Below are 23,449 nucleotides of genomic sequence, written 5' to 3' on the forward strand. Positions count from 1 at the left end.
TCTGTAATAACTGGAGTGTGTTCATCTTTTCTCTTTCACTGGTAAAGCTAACTAATTATTCACGCATTCACTTTTTGAAGTGACTTCACAGAGAATAGTTAGCATTGCAGAACGCAGAAGTCAATTATTTTTACATGTTGCCACTTTATGTGCCATAAATAAAATATTAATCTGTGAAAAGCCTGAAGTGTAAAATAAATCTTAGTGATGCTATCCACTTTTAAAAGGATCAAATAAATATTTGTACTTCAGCCTTTTAAAACGTAAGGTGACTTTCACAGTCCAGTCAGAAGTCACTTCAAAGAAAATGGTTCAAATGCTATAAATTTTCTTCTGATATTGCAGCTAAGTGTTGTGACCAGATGCAGCAAGTAGCTATATGCCAAGTTAATTTGTGTATTAAAGTTGAGGAGACATGATGAGAGACATTTGCTGCCACCTCTCAAAAATAAGCTTTGCCTTGTGTCCCAAAATAGCCAGATGATAACTTGCCAATGTAAATGAGAGCAGAAATGGGAAGATGCAGCTGTTTGCTTGCTGTCTTCCCCAATGCTTAAAAAAATGTCTGAGAGCAGGAGGAGGATGTACTGTGGAGGGGGGGTTGCTAGCTGGATAGCTTTAATTGCAGTCTTATCCTGCCCTTCCTACAAGGAGCTCAGGAGAGTGTAGATGGATCTCTTCCATATTATTCTGATACTGAAACCATGACGTAGATTAGTCTGAGACAGTGTTCCTAAGTCACCCAGTGAGCGTTGTTATTTGAACCCCAATCTCCACAAACATTATCAGGTCCCTCTTGGCCACATGATTGGTTCTGCAGTAACCGTAAGGTGGCATATGGTCTAAATATGATTCAGGCATGCTTACAGTTTCAAAAACTTAAGCATAGATTGAAACTGAATCAAGAGAAATGGAATCAACCAAATTACTAATGCCTACTACTTTTGTCTCTTACCACTTGGAAGTCTGCAACCTGTCTCATGTGGCTCATTTAAAATATTAGTCTCATCAGTTTATATTTATGTTCATATTGGAGTGCACTCAAGGAATCACTGATTTTTTAAAGCCATCACAAACATTTTTCCTCATCACTCTTATTATGTTATCTGTACAAATTTAATAATGTGCAGGTAAGCCCAAAACCCATCAAACATTGGCTGGCCGGGTAGCAAAATGTATAGTAGCCAATTTCATCTTTATAATTTGTCAGTGCTTTAGAAGTTAGAACTATGATTTGATTAAATCCAAACTTGCCTTCCATAAACAGGATGGTGCTTTTGGATCCCATTCATTATTTTCAGACTTTGTAATCTTCATGATTTGATAATGTTGTGTAAAAGAAATTTTAAAGAATTCAGTTTATTCATTCTGGTTGAGCTTCAGTACTAAATCCAGATGAGTAGCCATATTAGTCTGTAGAAGCAGAGTAAACTAGGAGTCCAGTGGTACTTTACAGACTAACAAAATTTATACTAGCTGACATTCATAGAATACATTGAACTGACATTCATAGAATACGAAAGCAATTTGACCCCATTGTTTCTTAATACAGTGAGTGGTGATCACCAGCAGACTCAGATTTCATCCTTATAAACATGCTATTCTATTTGTAGCATTTTACGAAGGTTATAATTGCAAATAAGTGTCTTGACATATCTCTGTTCTTTTTTCTTTCCAGCTTGCTATGAAGCACAAGTGTTGAAGATGCCTAATACAGATATCGTCCCAAGAGGAACTAAAAAGTTAGGTTCGTCACTTTTTACTGGAGATACAGCCTCATTTTTGGTTTTTCCTACAATTCAACAAAGCCCAGCTATTTCAGTTGCATGTAGGAAATAAGTTGCATTCCTACCTTTTCTATTGCTAAGCAATTCTGCAATATTATCAAACTTTTATTTTATTTAAAATAAGAGGTATTGTGACATGGCAATTGGACCAAAGGACATAGAGAACTGCATTTATCTGCAGCATCCCACTGTTCTCAGTATTAAGCAGGAAGGAATAACGTTAGTAGAAGAGAAATTAACAAATAAAAATAAAATCCAAGAACTTGTTATATAATTGTCTCAGTGCAAATTTTGGAGTTATGCAGCTCATGCCTTCAAATGTTGAGCGAAGCAAAATGGTTTGCTAAGAAAGAGAGTCCGACTTCTCATTTCTTCCATTTTTAGTAAGCATATTTTGCATGTGCCATCCAAAGTGCAAATCTGAATTTGAGATGTGTCACCCTGCTGTCAACACAACACTTCAGAAACTATTTCTTCTTTTTTTACTGGCTGGATTTATTTTTTGGACTACACAATATCACTAGGAGTGCACACGAGATGTTAAGACCTAAGAAAAGACTGGTGGTTAAACCTCTTAAATGCCTTTTCCTTAATCTTGAATTTAGCAGTTGAATGTAAAATAAAATTAAAATAAAAGTTGCTTGGCTGCCATAAAACAACCATTTTATTTAAAAAGAGCAGTATTTTTAAAACCTAAACTTGTAAATATTCTACAGGAATCATTCCAGTATTTGAATGCATCCACAAACTGAACTACACTTGCTGCAGTTGTGTAGACTGTTGTGCATTCTTTGGTCTAACTCAGATGAGGGTGGGAGTGACAGTGAGAGACCTGTGAATTAATTCCCTGCTGTTCACACTGCAAATTCCACCCAGTTTCCAGTCAGAACCACATCGGCATGAGGAAAAATTTAAGCCTTTCTCCCAGGACCATTTTCATAATCTCACCTCAGGGTCTGCTGTATTCCTAGGTGAGGGGTGCAGGAAAGGGATTAAATTGCATGACCCAAAATCACAGCAGAGGATCTGTTTATTTGATCACACCCAGTTTAACTCTCAGTGATACAGTTATGTTCCACTGTCTATGACTATTGATCATAGTCCATACGTTTTGGTAATACGTTTTAAAAACCGATGAAAAGAGTAATTTAAACAACGAGCCCTTTTATTTCATAGTTGTTATGAAGTTGTGCTCTCTGATCTAATGTGGTTGATATGTGAACTGATGTTCCCTGAGGAGAACTGCCCAAAAAGGAACAGTGCAAAGAATTACTGCGTTGGATCTGTGTATCTAGTATTCAAAGTCGTATGCTGTCATCAATGATCTATCATCCCCAACACTAGATCAGGAAACTGTTCTACACATGGTCAATTGCGGCAGCCCTGACGATACTAATCACCTGTGGGATATTTTTTAGAGGGAAGTCCTAGATCCAGGCCATCATTCTCTCCTAACTTAGTTTCAGGAGAAGACACTGAATGTAGATTCAACTACAGTCTCCTTTGAAAGCTGATAATGCTCAACATACGTTGAATAGCTTGTATGGAAAGATACAGAAACAAGGAGTGTTAGGGCAAATCATTACTGAACCTGTGAAAACCTGGGCCGGGATCACGACATATGTGGACATATGCAATCAATCTCCACTAAATTTTCAAAATTTCTAATGCAATTGATGAGCTTCTGCATGGGGAAATAAGTTTAGCCAGATACTGTAGAAGCAAAAGAGCTTGTAATATGGCTGAACTGTTAAATCAACAGGAAATTAACTGCACATTTTTATACTTTGTCAGAGAAACTGTTTAGAACCATCACGGTTCAGTCCCAGGCAATATAAAATAAGAAGTAAGTCAGCCAAATGTTTTTCAACCTATAATAAGCTGATGAATAAAATAGTTTGTAACCAATGCCTGTTTTCTGCCAACAGAAGGGCACTTGGGTGTGTGGGAGAGTTTTATTCACTCATTGTACATTGGGTACAACCCAGTGCCTTCACAACTAGTTAAAACTTTCATTTTGAACCATTGACTTCCTTTGCTTCAGACACTTTTCAAGAACCAAATAGAATAATATAGCCCTTTCCATTAAAACGGGAACATTTTCTTTTTTAAAAGTATTGCTTACTTTTTACAAAGCAGATTTTTAATTACCTTTGTTAGTTAGTATGTGGGCTAGGATAGAAACAGTGGGTTGGGTATCCTACAACTCTGTTTGCTTAAATGTAGAACTTTCTTGCCCTCATAAGGAGCCTTTCTCCAATGGAAGAAGCTCTTTCTCTAGCAGAAGGTTCCTTGCGTTGGAGGACAGCTCTGGCCTTGGCTGGCGGGAGTTGTAGGATGTAACCTATTAAGTAAAGGTGGTAAGAATATAGTCACAAAATGTTCCAGTGATGCCAGCATGGGAGTTGTTTCTGTGTTATAATGCATTCTCATGAGTCTGAGGACTTCTGTGCCAATAATTCAACCATGTAGGTGGGATAGATCCCATCAGTTTTATTCCATTAGCATCCCTCACTTGAAGAGAACGTAGAAAACATCACATGATCTGGCCAGCCCATGTAGTCCCATCACCATGTAGTCACATGGAATGTTACAGGACAGTTGCTCCTACCCAGCTGTGTGTGAAAAGCACCTCATTCGTTCAAATATGAATGAAAATACATATTACAGAATATATGGGAATGCTAGATAAATTGGCTGACTCTGATTACAGGAAGACTGCTAAATTCAAAAAAAAAAATTCATTGCCTGGTCTATTTGTCGTACTGTTATTTTACAGATTTTTCTTATGTTGTCTTCACATTTCAGCTCAGTGATTCATTTAACCTGTCAGTATGGACCTTGTTTTCAGACCACGTTGCCGAACAACATCATAGTTTATCCATTTGGTGCATCTCCCCCCCCCTCCTAAAAATTTTTTTTAATCAGTAGCTCATATCCTCTATTCAGTCATCCAGTCACTGGGTGTTTTCTTAGGATAATTAGAAGGAAGTGTGCCAACATCCTGTATTAAAATTAAAGTTTATATTGTTAAAAATTTCCTCCTGGAACATAGTTTTAGCATACAATTCTAGTGTTAAATATTTGTGTACATTTAAGTATACAGTAATTCAGGTTAATGTTTCATATTTAAGAACGTGTTTGTAAAATGTAACAAGATCAATAGTTTCCTTATTACCTTTTTAAGGTTTTGCAGAGACTAAAAACAATGTGTTGCTAGACTTAAGACTGTCCTACTACAAGAGCCTAATTATGTGGCTAGCAAAAAGTTGTGAATTAATGTGAAAATATTAACAGATCTTACTCTAAACAAGTGATCTTAAGATCGTTTTGCTTTAATATGCCAAAACTGTAATACTTGCGAATACGTTGTTTACTTTTCAACTGTCTAAAGGGTGTAGAAAAGTTTTTTTGCCATTCTGAAATAAAGAGGGGGGACTGTCTGTCAATTCATCTTTACACATTTTGTTTTCACTTATTAAATGTTTTAACGATGATGAACTTTTTTTGTACTTTATTTGATAGGAGGTGCGATTGGGGTATAAATGCAAATTACAGGTCATGAGGGGGGCAGACATGGTCGATTCCCTGCTCTTTCTCTGAATCCTTCTAAAAAATTCAACCTTTAATAAACTAATTTGGGAAGCAGAGAGTTCAGTGCCCCAGTGAACACCTGTTCACACAACTGTTCCCATGTGGTGGTGGCCTTTGGAGCAGCTGTGTTGACTTCCAGCTGCTTTGAGCTAAGCCATTCATGTGCATCTGGCACATAGCTGATTGGGATTTTGCCTTGCCATAGAAGCAACATGTACAAGTTGTTTCCTGTGGTTACCCCATAAACGATTATGTGAATAGACTCTGACAGGCATGTTTGAGTTATCTTACATGCACATATAAGCCCCCACAGGATCTCTCAGGATGATTTCACAAATAACTCCTACATGCATAACCTATATTTAGTGAAGTCTAGAAGTTACCCCTGGATATGTCATGTCCAGGCATAAATACACATTTTGTATAAAGGATGATCTGATGCATCTTCCTATCCATGTTCCCTGACCTTGCAATGTGACCCTCAATAAGGGGAAAGGATGGCCCATCGTACATTGTATTTATATGGATGACTGTTCCTCAGTGTATGTCGCTCATGCATACAGGGGCAGCATGTGAACTTAAATGCATACACAAGGGCATGCACACCTTCTCTCCTCCTGCTATTTCTTTTTTTCCAAAAAAAACCTCCATAATGTAGGACCTCATTGCTGGCCTAATAAATTATTAACATACTAGCGATCCATAAGGGAGCCGCTTTTCAGTACGATGTTTTCCTGATTCATGCTTATTGTACATAGGCCTTAGCTAAAAGATTTACAGAATTCTGGGCACTAGCTTTAACGTGTGTTCCAAGCAAATCAGATCGCTGATGAAAAACAAAGTGATTATATTCTGAAATATGTGCAAGGTTAGAAGTTGATTGGTTATCAGTTCAGGGGATCAGAATGTCCTTTTGCATTCCATCATTCTGAATTATTTTGGTTTCTTGTTGCATCTGTACTGTAAATATTCACATTGCTAAGTTACCTTTAGTAATATGCTGTTACAACGTGCTGTCAAATAAATCTATCCTCTTGAAGAAAGATGACACTGGAGCTGCAACTGGCCACAGTGCTCCACTGCATTGCTGAATGTTGAGACTGCAAGTAGCAGTTTCTCCCTTTCAAAATGACTACCTAGGTCCAGTAATTCCTGGGTTCTTGGGCTGCGATGCTAGCCATGTACAAAGTATAATCTGGTAAAACTAGAATTTATTGTATGTAATATTTTCTCTTGTTGTATGTGGTGGTTCCTATAAAACTATACAATTGCAGTTTTCATAATAAAGATTTTAATAATTATATGAATGTTGGGGTTTTTGCTGTTGAATTTTGAGATGACCTATTGCATATCATGAATACCATTGCTGCAAGCTGAATCATGCATCAAAATACAATGCTGAGTATTAAAACATGATATGAAGCTGGTAATCTTGTGTTATTAGGGCTGCATGCTGGTGTCAAGATGATTACTAACTTATCCATTTGTTGCGATTTATTAAAGCTAAGCAAGTTTAAGAGGGGCCATCTTGAAAAATACTATGAATTTTTCAAGGCAAGCACCCAGAGCTAGTTCATGAATGAAGATATATGACAAAATGAATATAAAGCACATTTGGGGGATGTAAAGGACACAGGTCCAGTCCTTGGCATTTCCAATTAAACGCTTTCAGTGGTTGTTTCCTTTCTCTTCCTGAGAAGCACGAGAGCTGTTCCAGCTGGTAGACAACAACATTGAGCTAAATGGAGAAGTAGCGTGACGAAGACACTCATATGTTCACGCCATCTCAACTCGGGTCTGAATTGACACACTACCACGGAAGCTCCCTGGGTGACCTTGGGACAGTCATTCTTTTAGCCTAACCCACCTCCAAGAGTAGTACTTGTGAGGATAAAATGAAGGAGGGGGAAATGATGCTATTAGACACTTTTAGTCCTCACTGGAAAGAAAAGGACATAAATGTCTAAAAAGTAAATGAACACCCCAAATGGTTTTAGCACTGCCAGCCAATTCCACATAAACTAAGCCTTCATACATCACAGACTGGAAAAAACAGCCTCATCTTTCTACCAGTGGGTGCGAACTGATCACCAAAGTGGTTGAAGGGATCAGCATCACTGATTGCTGGTTAGTGCGCGTTGTTCATGGCCAGGCCTTGCCATAACTAAAGAAGGATTCAAATAATAAGACAGTGTGGTTTTTTCATTTATTATAATAAAACAATATTAATGTTTTTCATTGCCATTCTCTCTACTTCTGTTTCTTTTCTTTAAAGAACTGCCTCCAGCAAGCAGTCAGTTGCCCCTTCTATTCACAAGTAATTCTATTCACACTTATTTTCACAGGATTGTTGTGGCAACCTGCCGGTAGAGAGGCTGTGTCTCACAGAAATCCCGTACAGCTCATTTCCAAGAGCTGATTTTAATGGCTGTTATCAGAGTATCTAATCCTTTGGAAGAAGTAATAAAATGGCCAGTGCTGCTTGTTAGACTGAAATACATGCCTCTAGTGCAACCATCTCGCAACAGAAATGCTCTATTTTTAACATTGCTGCAAGCGATCCATAGTAGAAACTCGATGGGCATATGGGAAAAGACTTCAATATTTGTGCACTTTTGTAGCCTCTAGATATATAGCAAGCCTTTTAGTTTCTTATTTGCTGAGTCTATCCAAGTGTCTGGTTTCTTAGTGAGTGCACTTGCTAATTTAAGCACCCATTGATTGCTGGCCATATGGCAAGATGGAAATTGCCTGATAAAACTGGGATCTTGAACTAATTTAATGCTCTTCTGCCTCGTAAATACCTAACAGGTGTAAATTTGTGTTACTTTTTAATTGATTATTGAATTGTAGAAAGAGAAGCATTTGGGGTCTTTAAGAAGCACGCTTGAAGCCGGCTTTTCCAAGAATGCTAAAACTGTTGTGCCTGAACTTTCTAGCATAGTGGAGATCACTATCTAATGCAGGTATTTATAAAGCTGTATGCAAACTTCTGCTTTGCTGCCTAGTTTAAGGAGAGAGGTTTGGGGTATTCAACTTGAAATGTAATCGTAATTATAAACTGAAAGCAAAAGTCCCTTACCACCAGGCCATGTGTCATTCAGATGACTTGGCTTAACAAGATAAGTGACTGAGATACAGGCATAGTTCTAATTGAGGTCTGTGGGGTTGTATCCCATGAAATATTTTCATGGGGTGGAGGGGGGCAGTTTTTGCCAATTTCTACCTCTCCCATGCAGACCTCTGACCTTTCTCATGCTGTCGAGTGGGTGGTCCCTTGTACCCCTGAAGAAGCATTTCAGAGGGCATTTTTGGCTTCAGAGAGAAGGGAGAAGTGAAAAAGTCACACTCCAAGGGTAGAAATCCTTCTGTCTGTGGAAATTTCTGGTGGATCTACATTTAAGTCTATGAACTGCAGGTGAAATATCATATCCATACTCAGTACCTAAAATGTGTTGTGTCAAAGATGGCTGTATCCACAAGCCGCTCTGAGTGGGAGGTCCAAAGCAAAACATTCAAAAGGGACTGAGTCCTCACTTTCAAGGTAATGGTTCACTGCCACCAGCCAGTCTGACTAAACCTGCAGCTATGAAACTGAGAGGCAACCTCCCCAGCCTTACCAGGTTTTAACCTTGAAATCAGCCCTGCAGAGTAGGACACCCACAGACTGATTCCTAAAGCATTGGTTTAGGTGCTGTAGCCAAAATGGGCCAAAGTACTGGATTAAGACTGACGCTTTCAAATCCCCAAAGAATGCACAAAGATATACACAAAGGAATTTATTAACAAAAGTGCAAAAGGGGTACAGACAGAAATGTGCAAGCAGAAAAGGAAACAAAACTAGCTAGTCTATCCTAAACTGTCAGTTTCTCAGCCGGAGATTACTTTTCAGGCTAAAACAGAGTCCAAAGGGTTCCAAAGTCTCAAAATCTAGAGATACAAATCCTGGGCAGATCCAGAGCACAAAAGCAGTTAGCAGAAAATCCTTCAGCAATGCCACAAAATCAAGAAAAGATCAGGGTGCATGCTAGAATTAGGATCCGTATTTTATCCAAAGCTGTTGCAACTGGCCTGATCCAAATTAACCAGTCAAGGACAGAGTAGCTGCTCCCACCCAAGATCTTTTGATAAGGTGGTGCCATGTAGGTGCATGACCTTAACACTAGGAGACCTTGTTGTACCTGTATAGGTCAATCCCAGCTCAGAAACTGCAGAGCCGTGATGGCTTTACAAGCTTCTGTCAGACCTGAAGCCTGAACTGAACTTCTAAAGAAACAAGAAGCAGACTAGAACAAGGCAGTTTCGTGCTGCACCACAGATACCTAGGAGAAGAGTTCTAGCCTATCCTTCTCATTGAAGTGCCAGTGTAGCAAATACCTCTGTATGAGGAAGCATTCAGTTATAAGACCCCACTTGTAGGTATAGTAGTACAGCTCGCATATTTACCTCCTCGGTAATAACTAGGCCAGAGTCAAAAAGTTGTACAGAGATACATAAATCTTTCCGATAAAAATCCTGCTACATAATGCCAGTTAAACAAGGAAATCTTTTGAGTGCCTCTAAAACGCAGTGAACTTTCTTTTGCTTTCTGTGAGAAAATAATTGGACACGCATAAAACTTAGTAGCACCTTTCAGTGACCTACTTTTTCCCCAACAAATGAGTGCATGACACCTCCTTACAACTGGAATGCTTTTATTTGCTACAATCCATGGAACAATTGTTAATGCAACATCTTAACTATTAAAAAGTTAAATAAAAAAATGACAGCTTTTCAGTAACCTGTCATAAACATTTGGCTATTTAGAGTGTTGCTAGAAACTTGCAGGGTGCAAAAAACTCTCCTTTTTCTGAAAGAAATGCACTGAGTAGCTGAACTTCACAGGCTCACAGAGCTGGAAAGGGCTTTACGGACCATCTAGTTCAGCACCCTGCCCAATGCAGGAACAGCCTAAAGCATCCCAGACAGGTATTTGTCCAGCTGCTCCTTAAAGCTTCCAATGAAGGGGAACCCACCATATCCCGGGGCAATTGATTTTTACTGCTGGATTACTCTTAACATCAAGATTTTTTTCCTAATGTCCATCCAGTACCTTCTCTCCTGTAGTTTAAACCCATTGTTTTGAGTTCTATCTTCTGTTGCCAACAAGAACAGCTCCCTTCCCTCCCCTAAGTGACAGCCTTTTAAATACGTAAAGAGAGCAATCGTGTCTCCCCTCAACCTCCTCCAAACTGAATATTCCCAGGTCCCTCAGTCTCAAGTTCTCGTAGAACTTGGTCTCCAGGCCCTTGATCATCCTGGTTGTTCTCCTCTGCTCTCTGTTCCAATTTGTCCACATCCTTTTTGAAGTGAGGCCTCCAGGACTGCACACAATACTCCAGGTGTGCCCTTTCTAATGCAGTATATAGTGGGACAATGATATCCTGTGATTTGGATGTTATGCCTTTGTTGATATACCCCAAGATTTCATTCAGATTGCATTTGCCTTTTTTGCTGCTGCATCACAATGACTGCTCATCTTTAGCTTCCCATCCACCCATATCCCAAGTTCTTGTTCTCACACACTGCTACCCAGAAATGAATCCTTCATCTTGTATGCTTTGCATTTTTGTTACCCAGGTGGAGAACTTGTCACTTTTCCATGTTAAATCACATTTTATTCAAATCTGCCCACTTTCCCAGTATGTTCAGATCTCCTAGTTTGGTGTCATCTGCAAATTTAATGAATGATCTCTTCACACTGTTGTCCAAATCATTTATAAAAATATTGAAAAGAACTGGGCCCAGAACTCTGTGGTATTCCACTAGACAGCTCCTGCCAATCAGACATGATGCCATTGACAGCTACTCTGTGTGTGCATTTATCCAGCCAATTCCCTATCCATCTAACCATCCTAAAGTCTAATCCACAGTCCACCAGTTTACCCATCAGGACATATGAGGAACCTTGTCAAAAGCTTTACTGAAATCCAGATAAACTACATTTACAGTATTCTCATGATTCGGTAAGCTTGTCACTCAGTCATAGTGTCATGGGCTGGGCCCGCCCAAGCTGGTAGCCCAGGTACTAACACGAAGTCAAGGAGTGTTCAAGAGTCACAAGCCAGGTCCAGTCCATAGCCAGAGCCCAAGGTAAATGCCAGGGGTGTGTCCAGGATCCAAAAAGCCAAGTCCAGTCCAGTCCGTAGGTCAGCGCACGAGGGTATCAAGGCAAGAGCAAGCCACACAGTACTAGGAAGCGGTTGCAGGTAGTCAACACATTGCTTCCACACCTGGCAGTTGCTCCTGACTGGCTTTTATAGCCAGGCATGGTTTTCAGCCAGCTGCTGGGGCTCCATCCTGATGCTACTCATCGTTGCTCTCCAGCAGCTGGCGTCGGCTCAGGAGACGAGCACTGCGCCGTCTGTCCTGCAGTTCTAGTCTCTGGCGTTGTCTGCGGCGTTCTTTGGGCGTGGGCAAACCTGGGGGAGTGGAGGCCCCTGGCTGTGCTGCACCTGTAGCCTGGGATGTCCCTGGCTGAGCTTTCCCTGTGGTATTGGGGCCAGAGGGTGCTAGTGTCTCAGCTGCTGGCTGTAAGCTCTGATCAGCCAGCAGCTGCTGCTCCTGATTGCCGGCTTTTGCTGAGTCAGGGCTAGGGCTGGTTACACAGAACAATTCATGAATGATTCGTGATGCCAGACAAGCTGACACCGATCCATTGATTCCTTAGGTAACATAGGCCTGGAATGTCTGCAGACCTTTTGTTGCTATTGGAAGCCCCCTCATTTGTGAGGAAGTGCAGAAGTTTACACATGCCCACTTCATTGTGAGGTTATTCAGAATAACTCCTTTGTGTCTGCAGGGAGCACTACGTTTCCTAATTGACCAGTCCAGGGGGAATTCCTCACCCCTGATCGCACTCCCTCAAGAATGGAATAGAAGAAAAATGGCCTCCAGAGTGATACTCTAGTAACTTCCCTGACTCTCTATGGTCTTCACCACCTAGAAGTGACATCACATCCTCCCCAAACTTCACCCTGCTCAAACACTGCCCTCCCAAATCACTCAGCATTTGTCTAGGCATTGCTGGGAATCCTAGATAGGTCCTGTTTGGAAACTGATTATCTCCATCATAGGAGGATGCTTAGCTTAGAACCTCACAGGATGTGATTGGCTCCTAGCATTATGGCAGCCATTTTGTTGTTGCTTTGCCTTCTTGGCTTTCATTTTGTGGGTTTACTGTTCTTTGAGTCATGGTGGATAAGCTTACCTATCAGATCACCCTTCAGTCTCGCTCAATAGCCAGCATACACAGGACTTGTAACTTCAATAACATGTCACTATCTTTTGTAGTGTGTTTTAGAATTTACAGCACACACTGGAAGAGAGCAACCAGCAAACCTACACACAAACAACAAGACCTAAGTGAGGCCTCCCATACAGGCCTTGAGGAGAGTAAGGTTGCCAACCTACAGGTGGGACCTGGCATTACAACTTGTTTCCAGACAACAGAGATCAGTTCTCCCAGAGAAAATGGCTGCTTTGGAGGGTTGACTGTATGACATTGTATCTTTCTGAATTTCCTCCCCTTCCAAAACCCCACTGTCCCCAAATCCTCAATAATTTCCCAACCCCAGAACTGGCAACCCTAGAGGGGAGAAATAGAAATTGGCTCTTGAGGGCTCACTTACAAATATACACAATGTAAAAAATCACAGTGGAGGTGCCCATTACCTGTCTTAAAATTCTGTAAGCACCCACAGCCTCAGCAAAATTGGGGAACCCTTCAGTAGCCTGTCACAGCAGGGTTTATATACCCATGTGTGCATAGGTTTGCCATCTTAGTTGTCCAGTAGGAAGTAACAACTTGTTCCTGCGTATCTAAAGATGTCAGGTTCCTTACAAGAGAGGGAACAGCCATTCTATACAGTTTTTAATATGCTATATAGGTAGCAGAAGGAAACTCTTAGCCACCATGGTTGAAGATTAGGGTGTCAGGGTTGGGACCGGCTCCTTGCACAGCTATAGTCTGATGCAATGCACTATTGCAGCGTCTTTGCAAACCTGGTATCCTGGTTTCTCATAATCATACTTTCAGTTCAGTTAGTGAACCACAAAGAATCAGAACCATCATTTAAAAAGGAGAATCCAGAGAAGGACTGCCTCTTACCATACTGTCCAGCCCACCAGTTAAGATCTGCCTAATGAGCCCTGCTTTCTCAGGCCCTGCTCTGAAACTTTGAGAGGTCAGATGGGTAGCAACCAGACAGGGCTTTTTCAGTAGTGGCATCTCTCATACGGAATGTCTTCTCCCTAAGGCAATCCTGGCATGTCTGCTCTTCTCCCAGGCGCCAAGCCAAAACATTTCTGTTCATCTAAGTTTTTAATTAAGGGATCTTTTAACAACATTGCAGTGTGCTTTTAGTCTGAGAAGTGTTAATTTAAGCTGCACAAGGGTCACATACACATCCTTAGTCCAAAAGTAGGCTAGAAAATAATATAACTGTTAGGTCCGACCAACATTTCTGCTGCCAAAAATGAAAGGAGGCATCCTTTTTGACCATCCAAAAAGACTATGCTCAAATTCACAGGACCATATGCAAAAACCATGTATTATGGAGAGCAATTGGGTGAGATTTAGGGTTTAAACAAAAAAAACTGCCTGGATCCAATCCAGTTTCTTACCTACCTCTTCTGTAATTCTATTTTCTCTTTTTCAATTATTTCCTTTTTTGTGATTCACAGTTGTAATTTGTTAACAAATGTGGCATAGTTCAGGAAATGTCCAGATGAAGATAAGCTCCAGTGAGTTTGAGCCATTGCTGTGCTTAAATGGCTAAGAGTTAACAAATTGAAACCTGCTCTTGACAAGACGAAGGTAATGCTGGTTGGGTAGGCAGAGATCTTGAAGGACAATGAGCTTCTCACCTTTGCTGTCCCAATTAGAACCCAGGGGTTATACTGGACCCAGCAGCTGCAAAAAACACTTTCTTCCAACGTATTTTAGCCTGAAAAATGGTCCCATTCTTTTGACTCAGCCACTTTGACCATGTGGATCCATGCCACGAACATTGAGCCTAGACTTTTATAATGTACTTTACATGGGTCTGCCCTTGAAGTTAGCTCGGAGAGTCTAGTTGGTACCAAATGCTGTAGCTCAGTTATTACCTAGCTAGGCTACGTTTAGGAGGGTGATTTAATAAAAGGAACAAAGGACCATAGACTATACTACCACATATAGTACACATTATCTGTTTGCTGTATGTATTATCCTTGTCCTATCGCATTGTATTCCATTTATACAGTACTGTTTTCTGCATTGTTTAATATATCATGTCCCATATACTTATTGCTTTGTTTCACATTTTTGTGATCCTACTCTGATAACATTGCTTATTAGATGGCCTTGGGCAGTCACATTGATTGCATTGACTTACATTATGTAATCTGCTTTGAGTCTCATTTAGAAATGCAAGACTATAAATAAACCTGATAAATAAACTAGATGGACCCAGAGGAGATTTGACATCAGAACCGCTCCTCAACCATATCACCATCTGCCTTTGAGGAGCAAGCCTGGATTTCTAAGGTCCTAGTTTGACACTAATAACTTCATCACAACTTCTCCAGCTCGTTTGTAACTTTTACATTTGGGGCATATGTGCAAAAGTATTTGTGCAAGTAGAATATACTTGTGTAGCTTATTGTTTGGGTGAAAGAGATGCTTTGGATTACATTATTAAGTTTTTTTTTTAAATTACAGTCATATTGGTAGTGCAAAATTTGAAACCAAGAAAGAAATCTGTGGAATACCTTTTATTAGGCCATAATTGGGTTGTTCCATTGCACCAAGATGCATGCAGTGGTGGAGGGTGTGCTTGTTCAATTCTCAGTCTTGGAGCCCATCATAGGCATAACCACCATGCAGGACTGTGGGTGAATCAGCCTGAAGACTATTTGTTAAGCCATCCATCAATTGCTATCTTGCTTCTAGTTTCTGACTCAGAGACAGCGAGGCTTTGATCTCACATCTCTACATCTTCTTAGGTGCCTTCTTGTGAACTTATCTGGCCTTATAGGACTTGCTATATTTAGCCCTTGCAGGATTCATGATAATGAGCTGTACAAGTTAATTGTGCATGGAAAAAGACTTCCTCTAATGTTAGCCCCAGTGTCTGTTCACTTTATTTTCCACCTCCTTGTTCCTATATTGTATGTTAGTATAAACAACAGCTCCTATTCCTGTTCTCCACATGATTAATCATTTTAGGTTTGTATCATATTCTTCATTGCTGCGTTTTGAGCTAAAGAATTCTAATCCTTTTATTCTCCATTTCTATGCTGCTGATTATTTTTCCTGTAGATCCATCCTTTTAACATATTTTCTCATAATACATCTAAGACAGGACAATTAGAATGGTACTCAGTTTAGGAAGCATGATGGATTTATCCAAGAACACTGCGGATATTTTTCCTTGTTTTGAATTATTTTATATTCTTAGAGTTGTGTCTGCCTTCTCGATGACTAGGTAAAAAAAAGGATGGCTACTGATGTCTTACAGATGCCTCTGAGCAATAAAATGCAAGATTATCCTTCTGACAATATTCTTCAGGTGAGTTTGAGAGTTAAAGATACTGAGAAGTAAGGTAGTCAAGCCAATCCTTAACAGTGCAATCCTAAGAAGAGTTACTCCAATCTAAGCCCATTGAAATCAATGAGCTTAGACTGGAGTAACTCTTCTTAGGATTGCACTGTAAAAGTGCCAGTGTGTGTTCTGTGTCTTGATTTTGCAGTTCAAGGAAAAGGAAAAGTTATTGATATGCCATATATGCATGTAATTAAACTGGCATATATTTATGTGATCACATTAATATGACTAATTAGATTAATGTGACATAATTTCAAGAGCTGTTTAACAAAATACATAATTCAATTCCTTAAAATGGAATCTCTTCTGAACTATATTCGGGCAGTTTTTAAATATTAAATATTGCTAATAAACAGAATAATTATTTGGCTTTTAAGATTAGTTATTACCAGATTTCTGCTGGTGTAGGAGACCAATATCACATGATTGCCCCTCTTTACTATAGCCCCTTAACCCTTATGAGTTTTTGTCCCTGTATCCTTCATCCACAGAATAGCCTTTTTAGGCATCAAAAGAGACTGCTAAGGGAGAGGATAATGGGGAATGTTCCATTTCTTCCAGCTGCAAACTGGTAGAATACAACCAAAGGTCTTTTTAAACATGGATGGCTAAGAGTCAAACATGGATATTACTTGCAAAAATATGTAATAGCATCAAAATCCCTTTTGAAAACCAAACATAGCTTTGGCTGGGGGCATCAAGAGTAGTGGTGAAAAAGTGTTCTTCATCCTTTCCAAATCTCTGGTTTTCCCCATGGCATTGACTCTGAACAAAAGCCTTTTCCCACAGAATTCTTGTAAAGGCAAGTATGCTTTGAAACACCAACAGAAAAGCAATCTTGGGACTCTGGTTTGATGGGGGGGAATGGCCAGTGTTGTATGCCTCCCTTTGCTGCTTCTCCACTACCAGTTGTGACTCCCAGAATGCTTTCAGTTATGGGATCTCTCTCTCTCTCTCTCTCTCTCTCTCTCTCTCTCTCTCTCTCTCTCTCTCTCTCTCTCTCTCTCTATTTTAAAACATTTCTACTTCTCTTTCTGCCCTCACAAATGCCACGAAGATAGCTAACAAATTAAAAAACACATAATAAAATCACATTTTAAAACTATTAAAACAATAAAACTACCAATGTATAATTTAAAACAGAGCTAAAATACATACAAAAACATACAATTTTTCACTGTCTGGTGGAAGATAGCAAAGAAGGGGGCAGACAAATATCCCTGGGGAGAGTTTTGGTGTTATGACTAAGGTGGCTCTCTCCCAGGTTGCCTAATCTCCGAAGGTTCTCTGAAGAGGACCATAATGGACAGATAAGTTCATAAGGGAATAGGCGGTGCTTCAGTTATGTTGGTCCCAAATCATATAGGATAAGGTCAACACCAGCAACTTGAATTGTGCTCAGAAACAAATTAGAAGCTAGTGTAGATGGGTCCAGACAGGAGTGATATGATTCCTGTGACCTCTTTCAGTCAACATCCCAGCAGCAGTATTCTGTACCAATTGAAGTTGCTGACACTTGTCAAGGGTAGACCCATGTAGAGCACATTGCAGCAATCTAATCTAGATGTAACCGAGGCATGCACCACAGTGGTCAGATATTTTCTGCACAGGAATGGCTACAGATTGCTAATGAGTTAAAGCTTGTAAGAGGCACTCCTGGCCACAGGCCATCTGCTTATCCAGCAGTAGGCCTGGGTCCAAGCACCCCCAGACTACAGACCTGTTCCTTCAAGGGTAGTGAAACCCATCCAGAACAGGCGACACCTTAAATCCCAGTTCAGACCTCTCCAGCAGTACTTTCATCTTGTCAGGATTAAGTATCAGTTTATTGGCCTGCATAACTCCAAAAAGACCTCCAAACTCCAGTTCAGGGTTTCTACAGCCTCCCTGGGATCAGCCAGAAGCAAGAGATAGAGATGCATGTCATCTACATATTGGTGATAACCCAGCCCAAATCTCCTGATGTCCTCACCCATCAGTTTCATGTACATGTTAAAAAGCAAAAGATGGAACCTTGTGGAACTCCACTGGGCAAAGGGTTGAGAAGCAGTTCCCCAGCACCACCTTTTGAACCCTAACTTCCAGGTAGGAACAGAACCACCATAGAATGATGCCTCCCAATCCCAGCCTAGAAAAATGGTCCAGAAGGATACCATGATTGACAGTTTCAACAGCTGCTGAGAGATCCAGTAGAGTCAGCAGATCCATCTCCCAGCTCAAGTTGTCTACTGGGACAACCAAGGCTGTTTCAGTCCTCTAACCAGGTCTGTAACCAGACTGGAAAGGATCTAAACAATTTGCCTCATCCAAGAAACCATTGATCAATCAATCCATCCAAGGAACCAGTTCAATCACATTGCCCAAGAATGGAACATTTGAGGCTGGTTGATAGTTATGGAAATCTCCTGGGTCCAGAGTTTCAAGGCTGTACCACCACCCATCTCAAGGACGCATTAACTGCTTCTCAGACCCTGTTAGCCAGCCTCCTCATCCCCAGATTTAGGTAGCCAGGAAGGGTAAAGGTCATACAATCAAGTGGTAGGCCCCCAATCACCAAGTGTCCTGTCTACATCCTCAAACTGAATAAACTGAAAAGTATTCCAAACAACTGGATAGGTCAACACTCTGGTACTATCAGACTCTGTCACTGCTAAGTTGGAATGGATGTCAGAGATTTTATCTGTGAAGTGCTGAGCAAAACTGTCATAGTGGGCCATCCCACCTCCTTCTGCAGGCCAAATCCCAAAAGGCTTGTGACCACCCAGAAATGTTCCACTGGCCTACGCTGTGTAGATGCAACAGCAGCAGAAAAGTGTTGTTTTTTGCTGCCATCCCCGCCACAGAGTATGCTTTAAAATGAACTTCCACCCGTGACTTCTCAGATTTGTCTCAAATCTTCCTCTACTGTCGCTCTAGCCATCTCCCTTGTCTTTTCATTGCCCACAGCCCCTCAGTAAACTAAGGGGTTACCTGGACTCTAACACTTGAGAAAGAGTGCACCTGGGAGCAATCATATCAACCCAAGGGCAACTGTGGGTCATTTCCTAATTCCAGAGGTCCACCAGGGCATCGGCTGAAGCACCAATCATACCAACAGAAAAATCTCCTAGAGCTATCAGACAGCCATTTGGATCCATCCAGCTCCAAGTGCAGATCATTTTAATAGATTCCCCCACCCTTACAGAGTTGTTATCCCTGCAAGTCTAAACCAAAGCAAATAGTGATCTGTCCATAACAAAGCAACTATCATCAGTTCCTCCACATTCAGATCACATTCCTCCTGCCCAGAACAAAATACCATGTCAAGAATGTGACCTGCACAATGTGTAGGACCAGTTATTACCTGTGTTGCAGCTAGATTGGTTCTCAGCAATTGGATATAAAACTGCCTAAAGTGTCAAAATGATTTGAGTAGGCCAATGGCAACACATACCTGAAGTGTATGTGTTGTACACTTCAGCATTGTAACCATGACATGTATAGGGAAAGCATGTAAACATCTAGGACGCATCTCTCAAAAGTGCATTTGCTTATATGTGGGTACAGAGCCTATGCATGTACACAGAATCCATATAATAACATAATAATAACATTCGATTTATATACCGCCCTTCAGGACAACTTAATGCCCACTCAGAGCGGTTTACAAAGTGTTATTATTACCCCACAACAATCACCCTGTGAGGTGGGTGGGGCTAAGAGAGCTCAAGAGAATTGTGACTCGCCCAAGGTCACCCAGCTGGCTTTGTGGAGGAGTGGGGAATCAAACCCGGCTCTCCAGATTAGAGTCCCATGCTCTTAACCACTACACCAAACTAGGAGTCAGCATGGTTATTTGAGAGTGAGAGTAAGGCCAATACACTAACTCCTCCTCTCCTTGTATGTGTTGGACTTGTACATAGTTATGATGTTCATATGGCATTCACTGCTAGGAGCAATCATCTAGAGCTATGGAATAAAAGTATTGGTGACATTTCTATTTTCTTCTTCTTTTTACCTGGGCTGTCTTTTGCAAGTATTGAGCATTTAACAGCATAAGTGTCCACCGTCTTAAGTTGCAGCCAACAAAGGTAGAACAGATGATAGTGGGTAGTCCCAGGTGTCAAGAGAAGAAGCTTCTCATTGAAAGAATTGCCCTATTTGAGGCTGTGTTATGTGCTGTCAAGTCGCCTCTGACTTATGAATGAAAGACTTCCAAAACATCCTTTCATTAACAGATTTGCTCAGATCCTGCAAACTGGAGGACGTGGCTTCTTTTATTGAGTCAAGCCATCTCATTTTAGGTCTTCCTTTTTTCCTACTGCCTTCCACTTTTCCTAGTATTATTGACTTTTCCAGAAAATCTTCTCTTCTCATGATGTGTCCAAAGTACGATAGCCTTAGGGCCAAGCTACAAGTGATGAATGACACTTGAAGGGCAAGTGGATTGAGTGGAGCGCAAGTGAACAGGGAGAAATACACTTGCTGTTCGAGTGTCATTTGTCACTTGTAGCTTGGCCCTAAGTCTTGTCATTTTAGCTTCTAGGGAGAATTTGATCTAGCACCCACTTATTTGTCTTTTTGGCTGTCCATAATATCTGCAAAACTCTCCTCCAGCACCACATTTCAAATGGATCAATGTTCTTCCCCTCAGCTTTCCTCATTGTCCAGCTTTCACATCCATATATAGCAATGGTTTGGATTATCTTGATCTTGGTTCCCAGAGAGACATCTTGAAGGATCTTATCTAGTTCCCTCACAGCTGCTCTTCCAAGTCTCAATCTTCTGATTTCTTCATTGCAGTCTCCCTTTTGGCTGATGATTGAACCAAAAAATAGGAAAAGATAGCATTTATGTGTTTTGTTACATTCAGTTTTGTAACTGCATACTCAAATTGTGATGAAATCTCAGAATGCCTTGTATCAGCTGTATTTGATTTTCAGACTACAGCCTCCATCTTTCAGAGTTTTCTAATGTCTAGGATTGACTTCTACAATGAGTTGCCCTTAAGAGGCATTCAGAAGCTTCATCTTGTAAAGAATGTAGTGTTTATCTATTGGTGAAATGGCAAATGATATGTTTTTAAATAGCTATTTGGTTACATGATGGCCTCCTGGCAAAATGTTTTCTTTTTTTAACTTCTAAAATCCTACAGGGTCTGGAACTGGCCTATCTCAGTGCCTCTCCATGTACATACCTTCCCATTTTATGACATCATCTTGCAGTGTGTACTCTGGTATTCTAGATCTGCACTTGAAGGGCAAGTGGATTGAGTGGAGTGCAAGTGAACAGGGAGAAATACACTTGCAGAAACATTAAGATGTGGGGCTAACCTTTTCAATTGTGACTCTGACTAGCTGTCATCCCTCCCCCCCCAAAAACTCACTAATACTTTTCCTGAAGTAGACTAAAAACCTCCTTACATAGATAAATATTGAGGGACTTAAGTTTGATGACATGGAAATGTTGGCTATATACAGATTTCATTATTTACTAAATAATTTTATTGTGTTTTTGTACTATTGTTGAAAATGAGTATCTGAGAGAGGTGGGTACTCTATTCTTCCTGTGAACTTATAAATTTTGTATATTCCAATCAAGAAATAATTATTCAGTGTAGACACCTGGCTGTGTATATTTTAGAAAAAGATCTTGTCTATGGTAACTGTACAGCTGCACATTTTATTGATCTCTACAGCAGTCTGTTTTATTTATTTGATTTTATTTACATAATTTATAGTTTGTCTTTCTCGCTAAGACTAAAGGTAGATTACACAGTCAATATAATCAACATGATTGGAACATCCAATAAATAATGTAATACTATTTGTATAGCAGAAACCAACCAGGAATCTGAGAACACAAACAAAGCATAACACAATGCATTAAACAATGCAGGCAGTACAAACTATGGATCATTGTCTCTAAACTTTTACTGAAGTAGCTTTCTTAACCATTCTGTACAGTACAGTCCTATGACTTACATAAAAAGTATGATTTGTTTTCCTTACAACTCTGTATGGTAGGTCCTTATAAATCTCAATGTGTACAACCTAAGAATGACACTAGGGCAGTGATTTGTCCAATTAAAATGGAGCCTGCATCCAACACTCTGTTAATGGGACTTCAATAGCAGTTACCCCTTCATGCTACTACTGGAATTTGATGAATATGAGACATCAACCAAGGTCTTCTGGACTTTCAACAAGAACTCATGTAGTTTCTATTACCGGGAATGGGGCTCCTTGCAAGTAAGTGGGTGGAATTGGCAGCAAGGAGTAAGGCTATGTGAGACAGGTAACTGCGGGATAACTCCACCAATTTTTACAGGGTCCCTTCTCCAAGGAAGCAAGAGAGACAGAGTCTTAGGGAAAGTGGCCCTAAGGGTACAACGTTCACATTTGAGGGTGCAGCATGCACAGTTTAAATGGGCAAGAACCCTGGTTCTTACAGGGCAAAACATGTCCTGAGGCTGGGGAATCCCTTCAGCCATTGGAACAAAGACCTTAAAGGTCAGTTCCTGGGAATGGCAAAGGTTTGATTACTCTTTGATTGCTGCTGCTGGAGTGTGTAAAAGGAAATGTTCTCCTGTTGGTTTGAAAAGAAGCAGTGTGCTAATTAATACTCCTGGAGTGGAGTTGATTAATTTAGATAGGAACGGTATCTTCCCCGGGGACAAATTAGAACTTATCAGTGCTGATTGACCGGTGCTGATCAATCTCAGGGTAGGTGCACAATCACAGGAGAATGTGTTAAGTTGGGTGACTCAGTGAGGCCCTTTCTGTCACAGCTCCACCTGCAGCTGGTGGGGCAGTAAATCAAATCACCTCGATCCTCAGCATTTTGCAAGAGCAGTCTTTTCATGCCTTAATCACCCAGGTGGGACTCAGCAACTCTGGCTGAAATTCCCCTGCTGAAGATCAGGCTGCATTAATCCAGGGGCCCTGTGATTTTTATATCATAGGCAGCTATCGAACAGCTGTTAAATATAGAGAAGGCCAGGGCCAACTGCTTACAATCCCACACGGTCATTTTACAGCACTTTGTATCTAATTCTGCTTCCCATTTTTTCCACTGTTCCCCATGTGCAAGGGAGTCATGGGACGCAGATATGACATTTGTCTATCTTTTCCCCATTCCCACCCCCCACGCATATTCCGTGATTTCTTTTTAATGCTGCTGCCTAGTTGACGCTGCAGTGTGTTATGTCTGTGTGAAACACCATACTCCTGTTCTCCTCATACCCCCCTCTTCCTTTCCCCCAGGAGCTGATTGTTCTATCTGCCAGTAACCACACCCACCCTCCTCAGCACCATGATTTTTTTTCCACCATTTTTTTCTTTTTCAAAAGGGCAGTAATGCTGGAACATTACTGCACTTTTATTATTTCTAATTTGTACATTGTAAATCTAAAAAACTCCACCTAAATCTTGGCTAGCATAAGGGAAGTTTATACAGATG

The 23,449-nt window shown here is 40.6% G+C and overlaps 1 protein-coding gene across 2 annotated transcripts in view; it reads left to right on the forward strand.

The window, feature by feature from the left end:
* The window catches only part of STXBP6 (syntaxin binding protein 6), a 150,248-nt gene extending 143,564 nt beyond the window's left edge, over nt 1–6,684 (forward strand). For both annotated transcript variants that reach the window (XM_054972150.1, XM_054972151.1), the window contains one exon: nt 1,679–6,684. In XM_054972150.1, coding sequence (XP_054828125.1) covers nt 1,679–1,702 — 24 coding nt within the window. In that variant the 3' untranslated portion in view covers nt 1,703–6,684. The remainder of the gene's footprint in view (nt 1–1,678) is intronic.
* The last annotated feature ends 16,765 nt before the right edge of the window (nt 6,685–23,449 follow it).

Source organism: Eublepharis macularius, chromosome 2, assembly GCF_028583425.1.
Source record: "Eublepharis macularius isolate TG4126 chromosome 2, MPM_Emac_v1.0, whole genome shotgun sequence".
NCBI lineage: Eukaryota > Metazoa > Chordata > Lepidosauria > Squamata > Eublepharidae > Eublepharis > Eublepharis macularius.